Source organism: Rousettus aegyptiacus, unplaced genomic scaffold, assembly GCF_014176215.1.
Source record: "Rousettus aegyptiacus isolate mRouAeg1 unplaced genomic scaffold, mRouAeg1.p scaffold_m13_p_2, whole genome shotgun sequence".
NCBI classification, from domain to species: domain Eukaryota; kingdom Metazoa; phylum Chordata; class Mammalia; order Chiroptera; family Pteropodidae; genus Rousettus; species Rousettus aegyptiacus.
The window spans coordinates 8,243,583-8,267,948 of NW_023416295.1; the positions used below are offsets into that span (position 1 = coordinate 8,243,583).

Below are 24,366 nucleotides of genomic sequence, written 5' to 3' on the forward strand. Positions count from 1 at the left end.
GCATGACAGTCCATGGCTCTACTCACAGGGAATCGGTCCTGACCAGCTGTCCATTTTGGCGGACAGCGTTTTCACTCATAGAACGCTCTCTTTTTAGCCTGCCGACTGCACGGACCTGTCAGGCACAAAGAAAAGCAACAGAAAACATTCTTAGTAGCCTAGGAGCTGTTTGGCATCAAAAGAACTTTAATTCAGGGACACTCACAAAATTTACGAAGAATGGCTGCTAGGCATGTACATTACAGATACACACGTTTAAAAAACTCTACTTGTTATAATGCAGATAAACCTAGGAATGCTTACTTCATGAAAAAGTTCCCTTCTGGTTTCTTTTAAAGTATCAGTCTTCTGTGGTACAACTACAAATATTTTTATTTATTATAATTTATGTAATATACTTTTATTATTTAAGAACAATTCCCAACAGGTTTTAAAGGCACACATACTATAGGAAACGGGATGTATTTATATTACAAACAAATGTTTCTGGCTTCTGGAGTTAAACAGATTCAGATTTGGTTGATTAGGTGAAAACTGGACTGAAAAAACAGCCTTACTAGCATAAAGGTTTTTGGCATTACAGAGACAGCCACAACCCCTTATCCCGCACGTTCTTCTCATAAAGATATCATCGGCCTCTTTCCACTTCGGGGTGGGCTCTCTGCTGCCTGCCCTTGACACGCGGTGGGCTGGTGACTGCTGCAGACGATGCGAGGTGACTGGCAAGGTTTGGTCATAAACATCAATACAGTTTCTGCCTTTTTTATCCAGATTGTTCATGTTTGGAAAAATGGCACCATAATGTGAAGAAGCCCAAGCAGCCACACGGAAAGACCACGGGTAGGTGCAGCAGCTGAGGTCCCAGACAAGAGCTAGGATCAACTGACACGTGAGTGACGAGGCCTGCCGATGACTGCAGCCTCGAGCTGTCGAAATCAGCCCTAGTCTTTGAGACTTCCTAGCGTATGTATTATAGAAGAGAAACAAGTTTACCCATTACGCCTGCTGCAAATTCCCAACCCACAGAATTCATGAGCAGAATAAAAAGTGCAGCCACCGTTTCATGGCCGTCTTAGGCACTGTGATTTAGCAGTCACTCCCGACTCCCCTCTCCCCCAAGCCCCGGGCAACCAGTAATCTGCTTTCTATCTCTGTGGTTCTGCCCATTCTGGACATTTCACGTAAGCGGAATCACATAAACGGCCTTTTCTGTCTGGCTTCTTTGACTTGGCATAATGTTTTCAGAGTCCATCCACGTTGGAGCCTGTGCAAGTACATTCCTTATTACAGCTGAAAAATATTCACTATGTGGACGTACCACATTCTGCTCATCTATTCATCACTTGATGGACATTTGGATTGCTCCTACCTTTTGGCTATTAGAGACCTGTTTGATTTTCATGACCTGGAGGATGCTACTGGTATCTAGTAGACAGAAATCAAGAATGCTGCTAAATATTCTACAGTGCAAAACGACAGCCTTCACAACAAAGAATGATCGGCTCCAATATGTCAATAGTGCTGAGGCTTAGAAACCTTAAATATGCTGTAAAATGATTACTGCGGAGTAAATGATTCGGGGGTCTCACTTGAGTGATTCTGAGTAACACCTGAATGAATCAGCAATGTTGTCAGCACAGAGGGCCTTACTGCCCTTCTATTTCAATCCATTTTCTAAAAGCTACTAGAATTCTGGTTCCTCTCCCATTCTCTGCTCATTGGCTGACTGCTGAGGGCCCCCTGATCCTTCTCGGCCGTGAAGCACAGATCATCACCGTTGCTTCCTTTCAATAGGCAGCTGGTACTCATCTCAGAAACTCATCTCTGCATCTCAGGATCCGGCTCTTGCCATAGGATTTTAACTTCCATAATAATATTTACACACATTGTGCTTTTAATGTAAACGAGAACACATGCTAAGCACACCACATGCATTCTTACCCTTAATTCTCAAAATAATTTTATGCGCTTGGCATTATTTTTATCTTCATTTTCTCTTTGAGCCTTGGAATTGTTAAATAACTTACCCAATTTTATGTAGTTAGTTAGTAAGTAGCAAAGTAGGCCTTCGAAATTAGGTCTAATTTTCAGACTAAGTTTTTTACCGCAGTGTCGCATACGAGGCGCATTTATCACATTTGACTAAATATCACATTTACTGAAGGAGTAAACCCCATCTAGGCTTAAAGCCTAGGTCTCCTGAGGGTAATCCTCACGAACTTTTTTCCTCACTCAGTCTTAATCACTCAGAAAAGTGCTTGGCTTGTTTTCCATCGGTTCTTCATACCAGGCATGTATAAGTGTCTAAAACGATGCAAGCAGAAAGATCCAAAGAAAAACTAACAGAATACCAAAGGCTGAATCCTCACTCCGAGACCATACTATCCACACTTGTGATCCCCAGTGGGCGCTTTGGGGAGCTGAGAAGCTGGGCCTTGAAGTGGGAGCACGCTGTGATAGTTTTTGTCTTGTGTAATGATCTTCATAACTTTCGCTATTCCCTGATATTAGAGAACTTTGTAACTTCTGTGTTTGGGTGCCTTTCCCGCACTCATACCACTATGCAGGAACTGTCTCCTCCAAAGGAGTGTCTTAACGAAAGCCCCAAAAAGTGTTTGTCAAATAGATATAATTCTGCAAGCATCTTAGTGCCTTTTCACCATGTGAACACTTGAATTGACTGCTTTTCACCAAGCAAATATCTAGAATGTCCAGACTTGTATCTGTCAGTATATCTGTTTCTGCTAACTCAGCAGAAACCTCCAACTTAGGAAGAGGCCGCACCTGGCGCTGGGAAGCTGCACCTCCCTATGCTCTCTGGGTTCTTTACTCTCTTTGGCAAGGGCCATGTGAAGAGAGACATAGGTAGTGTCATCACCAAAAAAACGTACATTTGCACACTGTCTCCTACAAGCCTGACGACGATACAAAATTCAGAAGCTGTAATGAAAAAGTTGCAACTACAGAAATCATCACAGAGACGAGATCTGACCTTTGCTACTAACGCCTTACGAGTCCAGACTGCCATATTCGGGTCAACGGGACCATTAATGATGTTACATGGTACAGTAACTCAGCAGAAACTTCCCAGCACGCGGTGGGAACAGACAACATCATGAGAAAGAAGCGCTTCCGTTGCCCTGTTTTCCAGACCCCTTTAATAATAGCGATGCACTAATTTTCTCCCATGCTAAACTTCCCAACTTTTTCTGTATTGCTTACGCTATAGCACTTAGCTCATGATTTCCACGAGTTTTTTTCCTGAAACATAGTATTTAAATTACAAAAAAATAGCAGAATATCTCATTTGGGGTATCTATAAACCAGAATTTAAAGAGATCAATGGTCCATGCAGAAGGTTTTCATTACATATTGCTACCAATATGATTTATAGCCTCTTGACTCCTTTTTAATAAACTTTTGCTTTTGTCTATATTATTTCAAATTCAGTTGATGTTAAAACTCTACGTACTTCTTCATTTTGAGGAGTTGGAGGAGGTCTTTCTAAATCCAGAAAATCTAGTGGTCTTTCACTTAGCGTAAGTACACGAGGTGGTGTTTTTAGTGCCAGAGGTTTAAAGGAAGTTGACTGAATGATGTCGAGATCTGCTGGTCTTGAATATGGAATGTCTTCATTATTTCCTGGGAGTAAAAAAATAAAAAGTAAGGTTTTAAAAAGCTAGTGCTTTTATTAACATGCATTTGCCACTACACACCCAACTAGGAGGGCTAAAATTAAAAAGACAAAGTGCTGACGAGGATGTGGAGCCACTAAAACTCTCATACGCCACTGATGGGATTACGACACGGTACACCCTATTTCAAAAACAGCTGGACATCTTTTTATAAAGTTAAACATAACTTATAACATGAACTAGCAATTCAACTCCTAGAGATATAAAAACGCATGTCCTCACAAAGACTTGTAAATGAATATTCAAAGCAGCTTGACTCTGAATAGTCCCAAACAGGAAACATCTCAAATGTCCATCAACAGGTAAACAGATAAACAAATTGTGGTATATCCACACAGTGGAATATTAGTCAGTAATAAAATGAATAATTGATATAAGCAACAACATAAAGGAATCTCAAAAACATTGCTAAGCAAATGAAGCCAGACCTGAGTATATACTGTATCACGCCATTTATAGAGAGGAGATTATGAATGCTCGGAAATGAGGAGTAGGAACTGAGATGGGGCACAAGGGGACCTTCTGGGGTAATGAACATATTCTGTATCTGGACAGTGCTGGAGGCTCCGTAGGTGTATACATTTGCCAAAACTCATCAAGCTGTACCCTTAAAAATTATATACATTTTATGTAAATTATATCTGACTATTTTAAAGTACTGTTTAAAATTTCAGACTATTGTAATGAAAATAAAATTCGAAAAAAAAAGTAAAGCTGCGTTTCCCAACCCTTTTTAATACAGTATTTTGAAAAACCCAAAAGTCTAAAATACATAAAACAAAGATACACCAGGCAACTTCATAACCAAATGTACAATACCTGCTACGACAATCCTCTCTGGAACCTGCATAATCACACTCGCATTGGGAACTCCTTCTTGGAATTCTTGTTCCAGGTCAGCATTTGGTGGTGCGACCTTTAATTTTTCTGGGACCCGCATTCGCTGACTAATACCTTCAGTGTATTCCATTTCATACTGTATTCGACTAATTTCCGCCATCTCAGAAGCAGTGGGAGAAGGAAACGCTGCCCCACTCACTCTGTGGGCAAAAAAAAAATTAAAGGCAGGGTGACTGGGTGTTAAGTGCCAGCCTTCCTTACGTCGTGAAGGTAGAAGACAACATCTCACAGAAAGAGCAAAAGGAGACTTCTCATTCATGAGTGCTGGACACATACCAAGGAAAAATAAAACGCTAAAGAAAATGTCTTCGTCAACATAATGGCTTCTCCCTTACCAGGCGAAACTGCTTAGAAGCAGTTCATTAAGAATATTGCTTAGGAGCAAATTTCAAAAATTAACCACATACGAATATGCACATACACTCTTTCTGCATAGATACGCATGCTGCTTACAACTCAAAAATGCCTGAAATAAAACTTAAATTAAAATTTCCTAATCAATAATTTTAGGGAAAGCGGCTAGGACGTTATAAAAATGAAATTTGAAACTGCTGCCATGCACACAAAAAATAAAACCTTTTAAGGATGAAAATCAGATGTATGAGGCAAATTAGATTAATTCGAATGTACCAAAAAAGATGCAAACCCCCGAAAATCACAAATACAAATTCGAACCTCTCTTGCTGAATGTATATCTGACTGAGATGCAATGAATACCAAATGTAGCATATGTACCGATAAATCCTTAATGTATACATTCATTCTGCGGGGGGCTGAAAAGTTTCGCATTGTTAATTTGTATTTAACATCATATTTACAAGTATATTTTTTAAAAGCACGACATGCTGCCTTTAAGGAGATACCGATGCATTGGGTAACCTTCGAAAATAGAGAAGGATCCATGCTCCAGGGAGATGCACTAGGATGCTGCCCCCCCCCCCCCCACAGAACGCTGATAAAAAAAAAAAAAAACGTAAAAGAGCATGATGAGCCCAATGCAATGAGCTCGGAAGCCACTCTCTCTCTCAAGCCTGGGACACCAGCTCGACTGAAGAAAACATCACTGACCTTCCTATCGGTGTGTCACTGCTTTTTCTTTTGCTCATTTTTAACACAGTAAATACACGGCTATAACAGCTATTAAAATACTGCTACCCTGCAGTTCAGGTTAGTTTACACAACAATTCCCCTACAGATCTGAACTTTTTTGGAGGTGTACATAACAACACGGACACTGCTTTCCAGCTGTAAAAAAGAAAGAATAAAAATCAGTATTTCAACAAGTCATTTTATAAGAAAACTATGAATAAAAGTAAATGTCTACTTAAGATTATTTCTGGATTTCAACAAGGCTTGGGGCTTGGTCTGAGAAACCGTTTTTAAATGTCTCCTAAAAAGTTGTCCTATATCTCAAAAATCATAAAGATGAATTTAAGTATAGGCACTGTTTTAGGATTTTGCCAACAAGACATATGAAAGCTAATCAAATGTATACACAAATGTGAAGTCAGATTAGAAAAAGAAAATTGGCCATAAAATTCCTCTACTCATTATATACTTAAGGGGGAAAAAATCCTCTTCTTTTTTTGACTCAGGACAAATGAAGAAATGCAGAGACTGTAAAGGGCGAAAGTAAATGTACCTGAAGTAGCCTAAAAAATTGATGAATATTAGTAGTCTTTTCTTTAAAAAGAAATAACTTCAAAAACCAAACCATACTAAATTTTCAGCAGAAGATATCAAGGGCAATAAAAAAAATTAAGGACAGTATAATTTTAAGTCATAGCTGGGATATTTCTCAAACTCCATGTCACCGAGATGTATTACAGGCAACCTTGAACTCCACAGTTCTTAGAGGTTGCTTAGGGACCCTGGTTGATTAGGACTGCTAACTTGCTTCTTTTATCTGTCACTAAAACGTGTGAATTGCAAGGATTTGACATGCAGATGGTTTAAAGACTAAGAAAACAGAGCCAAAAGAGAAATTTTTTACTCACAAACGTGTACCAACTACTACTTGCTATTGGGCACTAATCTGCTTCTGTGCGTCATATTAAATCCTTTAACTTGCTTCAATGTGCACGTGCTGGATTTAGAGCCACTTTTGTCCCTGGAGGAGAAAAACAGGAGCTAATTGAGAAACTGGACGATACCATATTAGAAATTCACTGCTGGAAATCCTCCGAATGCTAAAAGTCATTAAAGATGCACAATCTTACATTTAAAAAGCTCAATAACAAAAGTAAAAAAAATAAGCTTACCACCTTGTTTAGTCTTACAGACAGGGCCTTCCAACCATTCATTTCTTAATGCAAGGTAAAAAACGCATCAATTCTGATCTGAACTTAGAAAAATGTAGCAAATGAAAAATATATATGTTCGAGAGAACCTTAACACTTATGTACATACATACAAGTATACATAAATATATCTATAAATATGTTAAAAAGAAATGAACGCATTGGCTAAATTTTCAATTAGCTATTTCATTCATAATCACGCAGTGTTTAATTTAAACCAGTAATATGTTCACATGGTACAAAGTACACAAGAACATACAGAGATAATAAAGTGTCCCATCACGTCCTAGCCTCTAACAGCTCAGGTACCAACAGGCAACCTCCATTATCAATTTTTGTACATCATTCTAGATGAGAGACTCTTCCTACACTTCTGTGTATCTGAAGCACAGTAAAAGCTTATATTTAGAAATAACACTGAAAAGAGATAGCTCAAGAGATTATCTTGGGAGATTACGAATTGAAGTTTTATAGTAATAAACAAGGGGGGCGAATTGCTAAAACATTATCTCCCTGAAATGTGTGATTCTCCACACTCCGTTGACGGAATTTCAGTCTTATTAACCTTCCACTAGTATGGCCCATGGGTCTCAACATTTTATTCTATAGCAACATCTTATCTTATGAGACCCTCTGAGTTTGTAAAGCATCACAGACTTAGATCCCAAAGGTGGACAGTGAAAAGACCATTTCTGAACAAAGCCTAATACTACTTTAGCCAATCTGAACTACTTGAATTTAAAAAGTAAATGGAGCTTTCTCCTAAGATTTAACACTGAACTGTCTCAATTACTAGGTTTCTGCATAAGTAAAATAGTTTGAATTCTATATATTTTTTTCCTTCCTCATTAGACTACAGCGTTTTTGGTTATCTCTTTCGGCAATAAACAAAATAAACTTCTCATTTGGAATTCAGATATTATTTCCAGAAGTTTTGTCACAACTAGGCAACCAGTATTGATTCTCTGTTATATAACTAAGGAGACAAAACTCATCTTAAAATTACAAGTGAATGGAAATCTCTACTTCCTAAGCCCAGTGGTTCCCAAATATCATTAACTTACCAACTTCAAGGTCTTTCCCATATTCGCACAGTACATTTACTCTCAGCTACACTTAATCTTTTCTTTAATTCAACTTTTAAAAAATCTTAAATAAATGTATTTGAAAAGGACATTTCACACTACTACCTTAAACCACTGGTTAAATACACATTAACAAAAACTATTACAAAAATCCTCTATCCATACACCACCTAGAGTCAAGTCACATCCCACTCATGGAATGTGTCCCAATGTGGGGACAGAATGATTCAAGCCTGACTTTCTCATTTTCTATATTAGAACACCGAGACCCAGAGAAAAAACCTAGTAAGTCACAGAAACAACTTGGATCACACTGATTGTGGTTGCAAAGATTTCTAATAAGTCTCAAATTACAAACAAAAATGTCCAGTTCTTTATCATCTATTATTACGTGTACCAAGTTCAAGGTTTTTCTCTAGGTCACTCTGTTTCAGTTCTCTTTACAAGCAAGTAAAAGAATGTGTGTAACAGAAAATAGGGTATGTAGAGAGATAGGATTAACTGTAGTTTTTCTAAAGAAAAGATACTGAATACTTGGAAAAATATAAACAATCAAATTTCAAAATAAAGTTACGAATCCAAAAGAAAACAAAGTTTGAACAGCAGAAGGAAGGAGAGTAACATCTATACTTGGTCATTCTAAAATGAGGTGGCCCTATCTGACAGGAAGGGACAAAACACACAATGTCCTTTTGGAAAGACTAGCAAAACCAATTCACGAGGCTTTGAAACCAAAAGACCACAGGTCTCCATACAATTTAATTACCTGGGAAAAGACTATTAAGCACAAGTAAATCGTTCTAATTTTTCCAAATCCATTTTCCTAAGGGTTTTTCCTTTGCGATCTAATTTGCTAACGAAACTGACACACAAACAAATGTTTTTCATCTAGGAAAACATCCAAAGTCCCTCAGTTAAAGTCTCTCAGTGGATTGAGGCCTGAATACAACTGTTCCTATATCTGAGAACAAGGAACGAGGGCCCCAGGCTTTTCTGATCTGCAATTAAAAGCCGCCTCCGCTGCTGAAAGGTTCTCCCTGGAGAGAATGTCCCTTGCTCTAATATTGTAGGACGCGGCCGGGTGCTTTCGTCTATCTCAGAATGAGGATTCCTGCAGCAGACCAAGGTCAGGAGCTCGGCGGACCGCGAGCCCGAGCTCTCCTCCTGCATTCAGCCCCTGGCAGGAAGTTCACAGAGCATCTCGGGGCATCCGCACCTGCGAGCAAGGACGCTCGCGGGCTGGGCCGACCTGGGCCTCCCGCGGAGGCCCAGGCTGCCAACTGGCCTTTCTTTTCGAACATGTACTTTCCACAAAGTAAAAATACAAACACGAAGCTGCTTTTAAAGACGGCAGGAGCCTGGTTCAAGGTCACACTTAAAGACGCCAAGGCCTCGGCAGCGAGTAAAGGGGGAGGACCACCAGCAAAGCGCCGCATTCAAGCTCAGGCTCCCCTAGCGGTTCCCGACCCCTAAACCACTTTCTAGAAGAGAAAGTCCAAATTTATCAACAATAAGGGACACCGAACTCGAAAGGGCGGCGAGGCTAGTCCGCAGACGCCTGCAGGACAGGACGCTGCTCTCCCTTGCAGTTCCTTCCCGGGGGCTAGGAAGGGCCACAAGGCCCTGGGGAGAGGGTTGGGGGGTGGGGCGGGGGGAAGGCCAGGGTTGAAGACGAGAAGCCCGGGGATCGGGACTCGGGCCAGGGCGACACCACGGACGCCCCGGGGCCGCCGCAGGACGCTCGGTTGGCCGGAGGCTCACACCGCAGGGCTGGGACGCCGGTCCCGGGTCGGGAAGACGCCAGCACTCACCTCTGGGCCCGCTGGAGGGTCCCCGGCGAGGGCCGCCGCCCGCCGGCTCCCGGGGCGCTGGGGCGGGCGCTCTCGGAGGCCGTTGGCCGAGCGCACGGAGGCGCCCGGGCAAAACACCGGCCGGAGCGGCCCGCAGCGGGCCGGGAGAGACGCGAGAACGGCCCGGGATGGCCGCTCCCAGGACCCGTAGCTGAGGCAGGTCCGCGGTCACGTGACGCGGGAGGGCGGAAGCGAGGCTCACGCACGGGCCGGGAGGCCGCGCCGCCGCGGTCCCGGGACTCGGTGGGTGCGGGGGCTGTGCACCCACCGCAAGAAGCGGCGTTGCACGGGACGTATTTGGTCCACACGTATGCTTATTAGAGCTCGTGATCTTTCAGCACAGCTTGTTTGCAAGTAAACCTTCGGAAGCTAGTTAACATAACTATTTTCCAGGACTACCTGCATCAAAATCTCTGGTTTGAGGCCTAGGATCTGCCGATTTCATCAGCACTGCAAGTGATACCTAAACACAAACTTCGATGACTCTTTAAGCTCTCTGGCTCTGAGACGTCCTCCTCAACAGTGACCCACTCATCCTCTAAGTCGAGAATTCCGGAAGTTAGGTTTCACTGCAGTTAGCATTCTTGTTAAGCTCCAGAGAGTGCTCTCTGGATCTAACCATCTCTCCCAGAATCTAACCATCCGACTGCCAACTTTCTGGGGTGGAGGGAGCAGGATCATTATCTTGCCCATCATGCATCATTGGGACGGAATGCTTTGTATGACCCTATTTTAACAGCTGCACAAAACATATTACACGAGTCTTTTCTTCCCTAGAATCTAAAGAGACCCTGGAGATGTTATCATTCTTCACAATATTTTGCGAGGCTCACTGGGAATGGCATTTTTGGGTCCGTTCTTAATAGTGGCATATTATTCTTTAAGAATAGATGTATTTTAGGACTGATCAGTCATTCCAAACCAAGCTTTTGGGAGGAAGATAGGGACCTAACTAGGTAAGCCATCTATCTATGAGCAAAAACCTTTAGTAAGCAACGCCCCGCTATTTCTACGAGTGCCCTTTCACCTCTAATTAGTTGCAATTTGGTTTTACTCCTGTCCTCTCCTCCAAGAAGAACAAACTTTTAAATAAAGATTGTATGGACAACAAAAGCAGTTCTGTGGAAAGTAACGCCATGGGGTGATCTGATCAGAAATTCTTAACTGGGCAGGTCATGGTGGGTAGTCACTACCCAGGCATATAACTTTTAGTAAAAGGTTTTACCTTAGACTTAAACGATGTCTGTCCATGTTTCTGTGCATCTCGGTTAACGTACTTTTGAAATAGGCCATTACCACTCTCAAGAAAACATATAGTCTTGGTAACTATCCTATAATCTAATCCCCACGTTTTCTCATCTCAGTGTAATCTTCCTTACGTTCACTGCTTAATTTCAAATGATTAAAAGAAAACTAAACTGTTACTGTTCAGAGCATTTGAGATCTTGCTCCCTAGCATATGTTGTCAGTTTGGCTCACATAAACTCATAAATATTCTCTTCAGATTTGGACATTTCTTACATTGACTGTTGTAATCCAGTAACTAATCCAAAGTCTTTTTCCTTCATCCTGATCGCCCTTAAGCTTCCTGAATCATTTGATTTTGTTAAATGAAACAGAGTGTGGGACATGAAAGCACTGAACACTTGTGATAGGTGTTTAAAAAAAAAAAAAGCTTTTTTTCTCCCATACCTGGAAACTGCTCGCTTGTTTTTGTGATAAAGCCGCATGCTGGGTCTTCTATTCCATCATTAATGCGGCCATTGCTATTTATGAGTCAATGAATCACTGACTGTCTTTTCACTCCACACTTGCCTCAGATCTTTTGTGGGAAAAGATGGCATATAAACCTAGATAAATTACATCAGTTTAGTCTCATCCTGTTGCACTAGTTCTAGACAGTTCTTCCTAAGTGTCCCATTGGAACTTTGGTCCCAACAGGGTTTCAAACTCACATCTTCTCCTTTATCCCAGTCCAGACACCTTCTCCTAAATTTCCTTTTTCAGTTAATGGAAAGATTCTTTTTCCAACTCACCAAGGTTCAAAATTCCAAAGTCATCTTTTACTGTCTCCCAAGTCCCCCATCCTTTAAAGTGCCCTACCTCAATGTCAGCGTCTTCTTTCTCTGTAATTTTTGTTCCCACTGCTAGACTCTTACACATCGTCTGGGCTGTTAACCCTTTTAACTGGCCTCCCTATCTCTAATCTTTTTGTTTTTTTAATGCTTCCTAGACATTGGATCCACAAGGAACCTATTTTTACAAATTGTGATACCCCAAATATGAAGCCCCAGGTTTAGAAGGAACTGATGGTCTTACAAATCCAAAAGTCCATAACAGCAATTCAATAAATTAAACAACAACGAAAACACTTAAAACTATGAAATAGCCTAGCAAGAGCAGGATATAAAATAGTGGATCTTCTAGGGTACTGTTTATATGATCATTCTACTTTTTTGCTCAAAATCTTCACTGAATCTCTGGTAGCAACCAATAAATTCAAATTTAACCTGGTGTTCTATACCTTACCTAAAATAGCCCTTACCTCCTACTGTGCCACTGTTTACATGTGTGATATATGAGATACATATGTATATATTCTTGAACATTAATTGTTCTCTGAGATTGCTTCATGCTTTTCTAACAGTGCTATTCCTGCCACCTAGAATGTCATTCTGCCTCTGACCACCTTCTTTGTGAAATCCTAACTACCCTAATAGACTAACGTACCCTTTGTTTATGAATTATTTCCTGAGACCTCCAATGTTTGAATCACTATGTTTCATCTCTTATAGCACTTATCACATTCTATCCAATATTATAATTATCTTTGTATTTGGCTTATTTTCCCCTACCAGGTTATAAGTTCTATGTTTGAGACCAAGGTCTGTATCTCACCTGGATATCTACCATGGAGCCAAACATATTTAACATGTTGTAGATCTTGTAGACTTCTTTCCTTGTTTGGCTGATAAATTTTGGAACTGAAGGTAATTCCGAAGCAATAGTCCCAAAAAGTTTTTGAGCAATGTCAGCATTTTTAGAAACACCATTGAGTTTACAAAAACCTAGAGAGGGCCATATTTATCTGAAGGTTAAAATTTAGCCTGGTCATTCAAAATCACTTTTTCCTCTGTGTTTGGTCATTTCTTAGTTTCCAGTAGGCAGGCAGAGCTGGGCTTGGGATGAGGTGAATTAGGTATTCTTCGTGTTCTGCGTTTTCCCGTCAGTAGGTTGCTAAGAATCCAATAGAGACTGATCAAGATTTTACTTTCCAAACAGGCTTCTAAGTAGAGAGAATGAGCTTGAATACAGCATTCCTTCTACTTGATAGCAGTAAAAATAAGTTCATTAGAATGTATTAGCACATTTTTTGACTCGAAATGTTTTCAAACTAGATTTGTGGTCAAATTATGAGAATAGTTCTAAAATATTTGGGCAACGATTTTGTCGATCTTAGAATTATTACCTAGGATCACTGTTCATTCCATTTCTTCCTTTGTTTATATCTTTATTGCCATTCAACGTAGCCTGCAAGTTTCTAAATTATGAGATTTCATGTTTAAAGTGTTCTTTACCAATTCTCTACATTGGAAATTTTATGAATATTTTTTTTCTTAAATGAGGAGTATTTATATTATAAATGGGAAACGTTTAATCAAAATACATAACCCATAATTTCTATAATCTATATGTTTTCTTACTGATTTGTAAAAACTCCTTCAAGACCTCAGTAGAAAGGGAGCAAAGATGTAATTAGGCTCTTCGCAGAAAGACAGAAATAAGCCCTAATAAAAAATACTAATTAAAAAAAATTAAAAGTGATAATGGTCAGCCTCACTGATGATGAACAAAATGTAAATTAAAACGAGACAGGCAAAATTGTAAAAGAACAGCAATATCCAGTACTGGGAAAAGCATAAGGAGATGGGGATTTTCATTCCATCACTGATGCGGCTGGAAATTCTAACAGCCTTCCTGGAGAGCATTTTGTACATTTATCAAAGGCCTAAAATTGTGAGTCCTTTGATTCTGCAGTTTCCCTTTCAGAGATTTATCCTAAGGAAATAATTGATGCGAAATATGCATAATATGTCCTTAATAAAACTAAATTAAGTGTCCATCAATTGGGGATGCATTGACTTATGTAGTAAATCCATGCAAATAATGATTATTTCTTGTCTACTGATATGAAAGTAAGTCCACAGAGTTTTAAACAAACAAAAAAAAATGGTTACAAAATTGTGTTTTTAGTGCATTTTTGTTTAAAAATATTTACAGGAAAAATTCAGGAGTATATATTATGTATATAATGAAGATACATAATTAATTACATTGGGTGAGGGTGGAGGGTTAGAGCATGACAATTTTTATATTCTTCATAACTTCCGTATTGTCTTTTTTTACAGCAGTGGTCCCCAACTTTTGGTGATGCCGAGGCAGTGATGCCATCACTGGAGAGTGGCCACAAATACAGGTGAAGCTTTGCTGGCTCACCAGCCTCTCACCTCCTGAGTAGCCCAGTTCCTAACAGGCTGTGGACTGGTACCGGTCTGCGGCCCAGGGGTTGGGAACCCCTGTTTTACAGTGAACATATATTTTTATGATTCAAAAAAATAAATTTATTTCCTTTTTGAAAAACAAAACAATAAAATATTTAAGCTATAATTACAGAAATATTAGTGCATTACAATATTGTAATTTTGTCAAGATATAATATAAAATATTCAATATATTTTAAATATATTTCATTTGGTTATAGAGTAAATATTAAATTAAGTTTAGTACCAGTAAGTTACATTTGATGCATAGAAAAATCTTTGTGAGTTAAATTAGCAATAAAATTCAAATTCAGCATTATTGTAATACTTTTATAAATAAGTTACTTAATAACATTCATCTTGCAAAAAGACCTCTGAGCACACTGAAATCTTAGCACACTGTGAAATTCCAAAGTTTAAGCCCCAAGTTTAAAGGACACAAGTAATTTACATTTTATCTATAAAGTTAAATTTTCATAACTTTACAAGCTCCTCATAGATATCTGGAAAGCAATGTACATGAGCTATGTTTGAATGCTCAGCCTTAGAAGTATGATTGAGCAGCTATTAATATGGCTTCATTGGTATTTAAAGTCGTATAGTCACTTGTCTTCCTCAGAAGTTAAACACTGAGAGGGCACAAGATAATGGAGGCTTGGGGACAAGCCGAGGCCAGTCGTTTGGCATTAGCACCAGTCTAGGATTTTCTCTTATTAGTAAAATTAGATAACCTTAAGTTCATATGCAATTTTGGGTTTAAAGGAGAGGCACACGTGGAACAAGGGGAGCCAGCTGCGCCTGCCAATAGAATTGTTTTTTTGGGCATCTGCCTTGAGCAGTTCTTCTTGGACTTCAGAGAGCATTGGAAATCACCTGGAGGGCTTGTGAAAACAAAGACGTCTGGGCCCTCTCCCACAGTTTCTGATTCCATGGTTCTGGGGCTGGCCCTAGAATTTGCATTTGTGACAAGCTCTCAGATACTGCTGATGCGACCACACTTTGAGAACTGGTCTACAGAGGGCTGGTTTGTGGAGACCCGTTCGCCCTATATGCCATTATAGTACAATTGGGACAGTAGGATATTTAAGAGCACAAAGTCTTAATATGAGGCGAGTCTAAGTAAATAATCTAAGTAAAATGTGCTTCTTAGTTTAAATGTACGATGGCTTGATGACAGTCACATGAGCAGTGGAGCATGTGGGCTGGTCACAGTCTGTGCTGTCCTGTGGGGCCACATCTGCACTTACAAAGCAACTGAGATTGAAGCAATAAAACCTGAATTTAAATATCAGCACCACCAGCTCCACCTGGGTGGATCAAGAAGCATCGTCAAAGCCTTGTCTCAAGATGCCTGACTGCTTCAACTGGTCACACAGCGCTACCATCAAGTTTAAATGGTTTTTAATTTTTAATTTTGCAGAGCTGTTTTATTAACATTGTCCAGATCTTGGTTTCCGCGATGCTAGGAGAAGCGAGGAGTCCTGGGTTCTCCCTTGGCATAGATCTTATTTTTAAAGCTCTATCGAGACTGGCTAAATTATGATGATGAAATGCAAGGACAGAGATAAAGGGGGAAAAAGAGGGCAGGGAGGGGGAAACAACTTAGATATGTGGGGTTCCTAACAGAAACAGAAAGTTACCTTTTCTGGGATATTAGATCAGAAACATTTTTTTCCCCTCTTGGTATCTGTAATTTTGCCTGTGATATGGCTTGGCATTGAATAAAGTGCTGGTTAAGTTTGAATTAAGTAACCTTGGGAGTGTTTCAACACACTGAAAAGCAAGTTTTTAGACACAGCTGCCAAGTGGTACAATTTGTACATTAACATTTCTACACAATAGACTTTCTCAATACGGTTTGAAAGAATAGGTGATATAGAAAACATTTTTACAAAAAAAAAAAAAGAATTAGAGAAATAACAAGGGAATAAATACTAAAGTTAAATGGAATATTTAGAGCAAAGGAAAAATATTCTGAGCATGATTAGCCAATAGATGCATTAAATTTTTATCAGGGATTACTGAACGACTCAGTTATGCACCAATGTTTATAAGAATGGGGATCAAATACATATCTAATAAGTCATTCTCTTGTCATTTGTGTGGGTGTGCTGGCAAAAGAAAACCTAAAATTAGGCACATTTCAGAGTATGTGTGCAAAAATATTCCATTCAAATCAATTCACAAAGTGTAAAATTGTACTTACTTTGAATACATGCAGACTATATTGCTGCAGTGAAATGAATTCAGTGAACGAACAAAAACACTGAAAAAAAAACAAAAAACAAAAAACAAAACCAAGCCATACGATATGTCCAACGCTATTGTGACTCCATTCAGGAAACACCTTTTCAGCCTTAGTCTTGGGTATGTTTAAAAGAGCCCCAGACAATCCATGAACCTCATTTCGGTTCTGGTTCCCTCAGGCCTTAGGTTAATCAACAGATCTGAAAGTCCAGTTCTATCAATGATGGCTAGTACACTTAACCCATCTTCTCTGCGTAGGATCGAGAGTGTCAGGAAGAGGGAGGTGGGGCAATCTAAAACTGATTTAGCCTCCCCGAGTCTCGAAGACTGGAATAGAAGGGGGCAAACCTTGGGAATTTAGTGGATCAAATAGCTCCTACAGCATCATACTTTATACAGTCGCCGTTTAGATAGTGCATTGGCTATCGATTTGAGACCGGGATCACAGAACTAGCTTAAATGTTTTGTTGTATGGGGAAACAAATAGAAACTTTGTACTAAGCCATCATGGAACGATATTGCTTGGTTAGAGAAAAATACCTAAATAAATGCATGTTCTGCATCATTAGTTGGTTATTTAGGATAAAAAAAAATAACAGTCTGTTGTTTCAATTTCTTCAATGTCTTCTCTTCATGCATACCTGACAGCGACTTATTATTTTTTCTAACTCCCCAGCTTTCACAGTTGATGGAATAGGTTTCCTGAAATAAAAAACCAAAAAAATCTCATCGATTCGTGGATAAAAAGGGAATGCTTGCTGGATTTGAGTTTTGTTAATGCATACTGTAGCTCATTTAAACTTTATTATAGGAGGTGTATTTCTGAAAGGGCACATATATTGACACTTTATGATTTTAATCTTCAGTAGCACTAAGAAAACAGACCATGATGCAAACTTACAGAACATTTTTTTTGAAAGCTACCCCTACTCTTTAAATAGTTTGTCTTAAAAGCCTTCCAATACAGTAAATTAAGATTGGCAGTTCTTTTAGTGGTTTTACTCAGCAATTTACTATAGATTCATATATAAATAATAAATATAGCTAGTGATGACAAAAATCACATTTTTTTTTTTTGCCTTTATTGGTACAGTAGTACAAACCATAGCTACTTGTAGATTCTCGTAAACTGAAAGTGCCAAGCTAAACAGGATTTTACTGGCATGAGAGATTTTTTTAAATGTGAGTATATCAATACACAGGTAATGAAAATCTAATAACAGGCAACCTTTCAAAGGTTCTGCAATCGCGTCATTAAGTTAAACTTGGCTTTGAATAGTTACCTGAACATTCTTTCTGGGTTTAACGAAGCCAACCAGAAACTGTAGGAATTTGAATAGTAGTTGCACGTTCCTCTTCCATGGCATTCGATAAATGGACTGGCTCGGAATTCTTCCAGGCAGGATCCGGGGGACGCCAGTGCTTGCCCAGCACCCTCGGAACCTGCACTCGTGAACTAGCATGACAGAAATGTCCGAATAAGAATTCTGCTCATGGTGTTGAAATTTTCAATGCTTTTTTTTTTTTTAAAGAATGATAATAATAGAAGACAATAAGAGAAAAAAGCATAAGCTTCTTATGCTTCTTTACCCCCAGCTTTGATAACCCTGCAGTTACTTTCCAAACTGAGGTGTGGTCATCAAAAAGAAAGTTAAAGCTGTTTCTTCTGCCTGGAATGCTCCTTTCCCCGAGGCATGATTGGTTCTTTCTTGTGGTTCAGGGATCTGCTTAAATATAACTTCCAGAAGGCTTTCCTTGACCCCATCCCCGTCACGGTCTCGCTTGTGATCCTGCTTATGTCCTTCCTAGTACCGTTCACCACCTGAACTCATTACTATTATTGCAATCGTGTCATCTTATTTATTGTCTGTCTTCTCCACTAGGATATAAGCTCCACGAGAGAAGGAACTGAGGTTCGCTGCTGGTAGGTATCCTTAGTGCTTAGAACATTCATGGCACATGGTAGGTGTTCAATAAATCATTGTCGAATTAATGATTTAATGAGTGACATCTGTGAGTAAAGAAGGCGGAACGATGTATTATAAATGATGCTGCACAGAATCTGAATAACCACTAACCGCATCAGTGCAGCTACCAGACTCACAGAGGGTCAGTTCATAGATTTCTTCATTGAGCACTTAACATCTGGGGAATTTTTCTTTAAAAGCCTATTTCTCTTAGTTTCCATCTTCATGGGACTGTCAAAGGGGCATAGAGTAGGGCATAAAGATTTGGGAGCAGACAGACTTGGGCTCAAATTCTAGCTTTACCACTCGATGGTTGTAAGACCTTGGGAAAATTACGCTTTTTTTTTTTTTCTTTTCGTAAATCTGTAGATGATAGAAACTACCTTGCAAGGTTTTCATAGGATTATGGTGCATATATGTGAAATACGTGCCACTTTGAAAATGGCCATGTGAGTACCAGGGTGCTGCTACTATTCACCTAAACGTCTTCTTTAGAACTCGTGGGTAATCTCCTGAGAAATCTGTTTGTTTTTTTTTTAAATGCTCCATTATTTCTCCAAAACCAACTTACTGCTTTTTAAAAAAGGGCATATTTTCAGATTTTCAAGGAAATGTGTGTGACATATTGCACACATTGATGTCAAGCAAATCATTCCTGGGGGCAGTCTAGATTCTACGAGCAGTCTTTACTATGAATCTGCTGCCCTTTTCTCCTTACCATGACGAAAGAAAAGCCTTTCCATAGAGAAATCCAGCCCTGGGGACATGAGGGGACGTCCGTGGTCTGGCTGTGAACGGCTATGGCCATCGCAGGACCTTCACAGACAGTGCATCTGTAACATGAGACAATATGGTGGCGTCACCACTTTCTGCATTGTGATATGCTGTCTACAGTTCCATTTCAAATGAAGTGATTCACCTGGTCCCATCACAAAACTAAGGGACTCAATTTTTACCTGCTAATATAAGGCTCCAGGGCCCTGCCAGTAATTGGAGCCATGTCCATTGGCATCAGAGCTGGTGTTGACAGCCAGTATGAATAATCATTTCGAGATGCAAAATTACATACATCATTGATGTTACAGAATAAGAATGGCATTGTGGTAAATCGCTGTAGGCAGCTTCCAAGAGTTCCTAATAAAACATCAGACTGGGTATCACTCTCAGTAAATTAAAATTATTTTGAGTATTGTTACTAATTAAAACATAATCTAAGGCAAACTGAAGGAAGACAACACGAGAGTTATTTGCAAAATATGTTATGGAAGTTATAATAATGATAGAAATCAGAGATCCAATAGGCAAAGAAATCCTCCTCCCACCCCTGTGGCCCTTTGTCATCAGTCCAAATGGCTTGAGGACTAGCAGAGGTTGGTTGGAAAAATGTCTTTGCTTCAAGGTATTTTCAGTTCTTCATATGCATACAATAGCTAATAACCAGATAAAGCTTTAGAGAGGATGTCACATTTAAGATTAAAAAGCAGGCAGGTGATTTAAGTGAAAATTGTTCATGTTGAACAGGACAAGCAATATTGTCATTCAATAGCAAGGCTTCTGGCTTTGGGTTCAAGGTGGTGAAGTAGGAAGATCCTGAGCTTACCTCCTCACATTGACACCAATACTACAAGTACATGTAGAACAGCTATCTCTGAGAACGACCTGAAGACTAGCAGAACAGAGTTTCTACAACTGAAGATATAAAGAAAACCACATTGAGATGAGTAGGAGGGGCAGAGACTAATCTAGTCAGGACCCACCCTACCCCCCAACTCCCCACGTGGTGGTCCACAAGAGGGAGGGATATCACAACCTTGGAGGTCGCCGCTGAAGAGCAAGGGCCAGAGCCCCAGCCTAGGGGACCTGCACCAGGAAGAGGGGCCCCATAACATCCGGCTTTGAAAAACAGCAGGGCTTATATCTGGAAGAGCCAAAGGACAGTAAGAAGGTTGCACCCTGTCTGAGTCCCAGCATAGAGGCAGAAGTTTGAAAAGTACCTGGGTCAAATGTGAAGGTGATACATTAACTAAATTTTAAGATGTATGATGGAGGAGCAGGGATTTGTTGGAATATTCTCCAGGGACATAAGTGCTGGTGGCCACCACCATTTTCCCTTTCATTAATCTCTTCCTACCTACCTGGTCCGACACTGCCAGGCACCATTTCTGACACTGTTCATTAACCTTGTTAACACTGTTGACTCCACAGTGGCATTTTCTTGAGGACCCACCTTGGCTGGCATCCCTCCAAAGCGGCTCCTGCCCTGCTACATCTGGTGGGTGGCTTCCGCTGACACTGGTTCCCCCCGAAATGGCCCCTATCCCTCTACCTGGTGGGCAGTCTGAGCCAATACCAGGGCACAGCAGTCTGTCTGCAGCAGTTGAGGCTGGGCCTTGCAGCTAGCCAGACACTGGTGTGCCAGCAGCCATTGCAGCCACACCTATCAGCCGGCTGCACCTGGGGGCTGCCCAGCATACCAGTGTAGTCACAACAGTGTGGCCAGGTCTCACAGTCAGCCAGGCCAGGCACTGGCCTCGCCTACCAGTGTGGCCATAGCATTTGTGGCCCAGCCATAACAAGAGGAACACACAAGGAACACCTTGGGAGCACCTGATTGTGGCGAGCAAGGGGATTGCTCTACTGGTCTCCACAGGACACCTATATTAGGCCACTTTTTCAAGACCAAAAGACATAGCTGATCTACCTAATACAGAGAAACAAACTGGCAAAATGAGAAGAATATGTTAAAAAAAAAAATGAGTAGAATATGTTCAAAAAAAAAAAAAACCAAGACAAAACTCCAGAAAAAGAACTAAATAAAACAGAAATAAGCTGTGTACTAGATAAAGAGTTCAAAACAGTAGTCATAAAGATGCACATCAAATTCTGCAGAAAAGTAGATCAACTCAAAGAGAACTTCAACAGAGATAAATATATATATATATGAAAAAACATCAGAACTAAAGAATATAACAACCGAAATGAAAAATACACTAGAGGGAATCAATATCAGGTCAGATGACACAGAAGAATGGATCAATGATCAGAAACACAGGAGAGTGACAGTCACCAAACTGGAAGAGCAAAACAAAAGAAGAATGAAGAAGAATGAGGATAGCATAAGAGACCTTTGAGACATCAAGCATACTAACATTTGCATTTTAGAGGTCCCAGAAGGAGAAGAGAGAAAGGGACAGAAAATCTATTTGAAGAAATACCGGCTGAAAACTTCCCTAACCTGGTGAAGGAAACAGACATCCAAGTCCAGGAAGCACATAGAGTCCCAAACAAGATAAATCCAAAGAGACCTACACCAAGACACATCATAATTAATATGCAAAAGTTAAAGAGAAAGAGGATCTTAAAAGTGGCAAGAAAAAAAACTAATTCTGTACAAGGGAACCCCCATAAGGTTATCAACTTATTTTTCAGCAGAAACTTTGCAGGCCAGAAAGGAGTGGCATGATATATTCAATGTGATGAAAGGTAAAGATCTACAACCAAGAATACTCTACCCAGCAAGGTTATCATTCAAAATTGAAGGAGAGATAGAGTTTCCCAGACAAGCAAAAGCTGAGTTCATCACCACTAAACTGTCATTACAAGAAATGTCAAAGGGAATTCTCTGAGCAGAAAAGAAAAGGCCAAAACTAGAAATAAGAAGATAATATAAAAGAAAAAAATCTCACTAGTAAAGACAAACATATAGTAAAGGTTGTAGACGAATCACTTATAAAGCCAGTATGAAAATAAAATGGCAATAAGTACATACATATCAAAAATTACTTTAAATGTAAATGGACTAAGTGCTCCATTCAAAAGACATAGGGAGGCTAAATGGACAAAAAAGATAAGAAAACAAGACCCACACATAAGCTGCTACAAGAGACTCGCTTTAGATCTAAAGACACAGACTGAAAGTGAAGGGATGGAAAAAGATATTCCATGCGAATGGAAGTGAAAAGAGAGCTGGGATAGCAATATTTAGACAAAATAGACTTGAAAACAGAATGTAACAAGAGACAAGGGTATAACAATGATAAAGGGATCAATCCAACAAGAAAATGTGGCACTCGTAAACATTTCTGCACTCAACATGGGAGCACTCAAATACATACAGCGGATGTTAGCAGACATAAAGGAAGAGATTGAGAGTAACGCAATAATAGTAGGGGGCTTAAATCCCCACTCACAGCAGTGGATAGATCATCACATGTTAGGAAACATTGGACTCACATGTGACAGACTAGATGGACTTAACAGAGAAGTGCAGAACATTCCGTCTCAAAACAGTGGAATACACGTTCTTTTCAAGTGCATACGAACATTCTCCGGAATGCATCACATGTTGCCACAAAATAAGTCTTAATTAATTTGAGAAGATTGAAATCATATTGAACATCTTTCCTGACCACAATAGTATGAAATTAGAAATCGTAAGAGGAAAACTGAAAAAAAAAAAAAACAAAAAAAAACCGAAAAACACATGGAGGCTGAACAACATGCTACTAAACAACTAATGGGTCAGGGAAGAAATCACAAAATACTTTCAGATAAATGAAAATGGAAACATTAAAAAATCTATGGGACATAGCAAAAGCCGTACTAAGAGGGAAATTTATAGAAACACAGGCCTACCTCAAGAACCAAAACTCTCAAATAATTTAACCTTACATCGAAAAGAAGTAGGAAAAGAACAAACAAAGCTCAAAGTTAGTAGAAGGAAGGAAATGATACAGACCAGAGCAGAAATAAATGAAAATGAAGTTGGAGGCCTCACTCTCCCTGATTTTAAACTACACTACAAAGCTATAGTAATCAAAACAGTATGGTACTGGCCCCAAAACACACATAGATCAACAGAACAGAAGAGAGAGCCTAGAAACGAACCCACGCTTATATAATCAATCGAATTTAGAACAAGGGCAAGACTATGCCATAGGAAAAGGTCTTCAATAAATGGTGTTAAAAATACTGGACTGCTACATGCAAAGGAAAATCAGACCACTTTCTTACGCCATTTACAAAAATAAACTTAAAGTGGGTTTAAAGATTTAAATGTAAGACCTGATATCATAAAACTCTTAGAAGAAAACATAGGCAGTAAAATCTTTGATAATAGTCTTAAAAATATATTTTTGGATATATCTCCTCTGGCAAGAGCAACGAAATAAACAAATAGGACTCCTTTAGACCAAAAAGCTTTTGCACAGTAAAGAAAATCATCGACAAAACAAAAAAGGCAGCCTGTTGAATGAGGGAAGATATTTGCAAGTGATATATCTGATAAGGATTAATGTTTATATAAAGAACTTATACAACTCGACGTCAACGAAACATTCCAATTTAAAAATGGACGAAAGACTTGAATTGACATTTTTCCAAAGAACATATGCAGATGGTGAACAGACACATGGAAAGGTGCTCGACTTCACTAATCGGGGAAATCGAGGTAAAAAGTACAACGAGATATCACTTCACACGTGTTAGAATGGCTGTTCTCAAAAAGATAAGAAATAAATGTCGTCGAAGATGTGGAGAAAAAGGAACTCTTGTGCACTGTTGGTGGGATTGTAAATTGGTGTAGTCACTATGGAAAACAATATGGACCTTCCTCAAACAAGTTAAAAATATAACAACTACCATATGACCCAGCAATTCCAGTTCTGGGCATTTATCCTAAGAAAATGAAAAAAATAAAAAAATAAAACTAATTTAAAAAGGTGTATGCACCCCTATGTTCATTGCAGCATTATTTACATGATGTGGAAGCAACCTAGGTGT

The 24,366-nt window shown here is 39.5% G+C and overlaps 2 protein-coding genes across 19 annotated transcripts in view; both read right to left on the bottom strand.

Annotated features, from left to right (window-relative positions):
• Positions 1-9,970, bottom strand: part of MFF (mitochondrial fission factor) — a 32,535-nt gene extending 22,565 nt beyond the window's left edge. For 2 of the 15 annotated variants that reach the window (XM_036236547.1, XM_036236546.1), the window contains exons 1-6: positions 9,792-9,970; positions 6,593-6,705; positions 5,664-5,840; positions 4,515-4,735; positions 3,473-3,642; positions 27-115 (exon numbers count right to left, since the gene is read on the bottom strand). In XM_036236547.1, coding sequence (XP_036092440.1) covers positions 27-115; positions 3,473-3,642; positions 4,515-4,735; positions 5,664-5,701 — 518 coding nt within the window. In that variant the 5' untranslated portion in view covers positions 5,702-5,840; positions 6,593-6,705; positions 9,792-9,970. The remainder of the gene's footprint in view (positions 1-26; positions 116-3,472; positions 3,643-4,514; positions 4,736-5,663; positions 5,841-6,592; positions 6,706-9,791) is intronic. The other 13 variants (XM_036236549.1, XM_016118895.2, XM_016118897.2 and 10 more) reach the window with 11 other exon arrangements.
• A 4,588-nt stretch (positions 9,971-14,558) lies between these two features.
• Positions 14,559-24,366, bottom strand: part of COL4A3 (collagen type IV alpha 3 chain) — a 126,192-nt gene continuing 116,384 nt past the window's right edge. For 2 of the 4 annotated variants that reach the window (XM_036237252.1, XM_036237253.1), the window contains 4 exons: positions 19,542-19,719; positions 19,304-19,418; positions 17,902-18,074; positions 14,559-17,320 (listed from right to left, as the gene is read on the bottom strand). In XM_036237252.1, coding sequence (XP_036093145.1) covers positions 17,236-17,320; positions 17,902-18,074; positions 19,304-19,418; positions 19,542-19,719 — 551 coding nt within the window. In that variant the 3' untranslated portion in view covers positions 14,559-17,235. Of the gene's footprint in view, positions 17,321-17,901; positions 18,075-19,303; positions 19,419-19,541; positions 19,720-19,741; positions 20,504-24,366 lie in introns of those variants that run through there. The other 2 variants (XM_036237255.1, XM_036237254.1) reach the window with 2 other exon arrangements.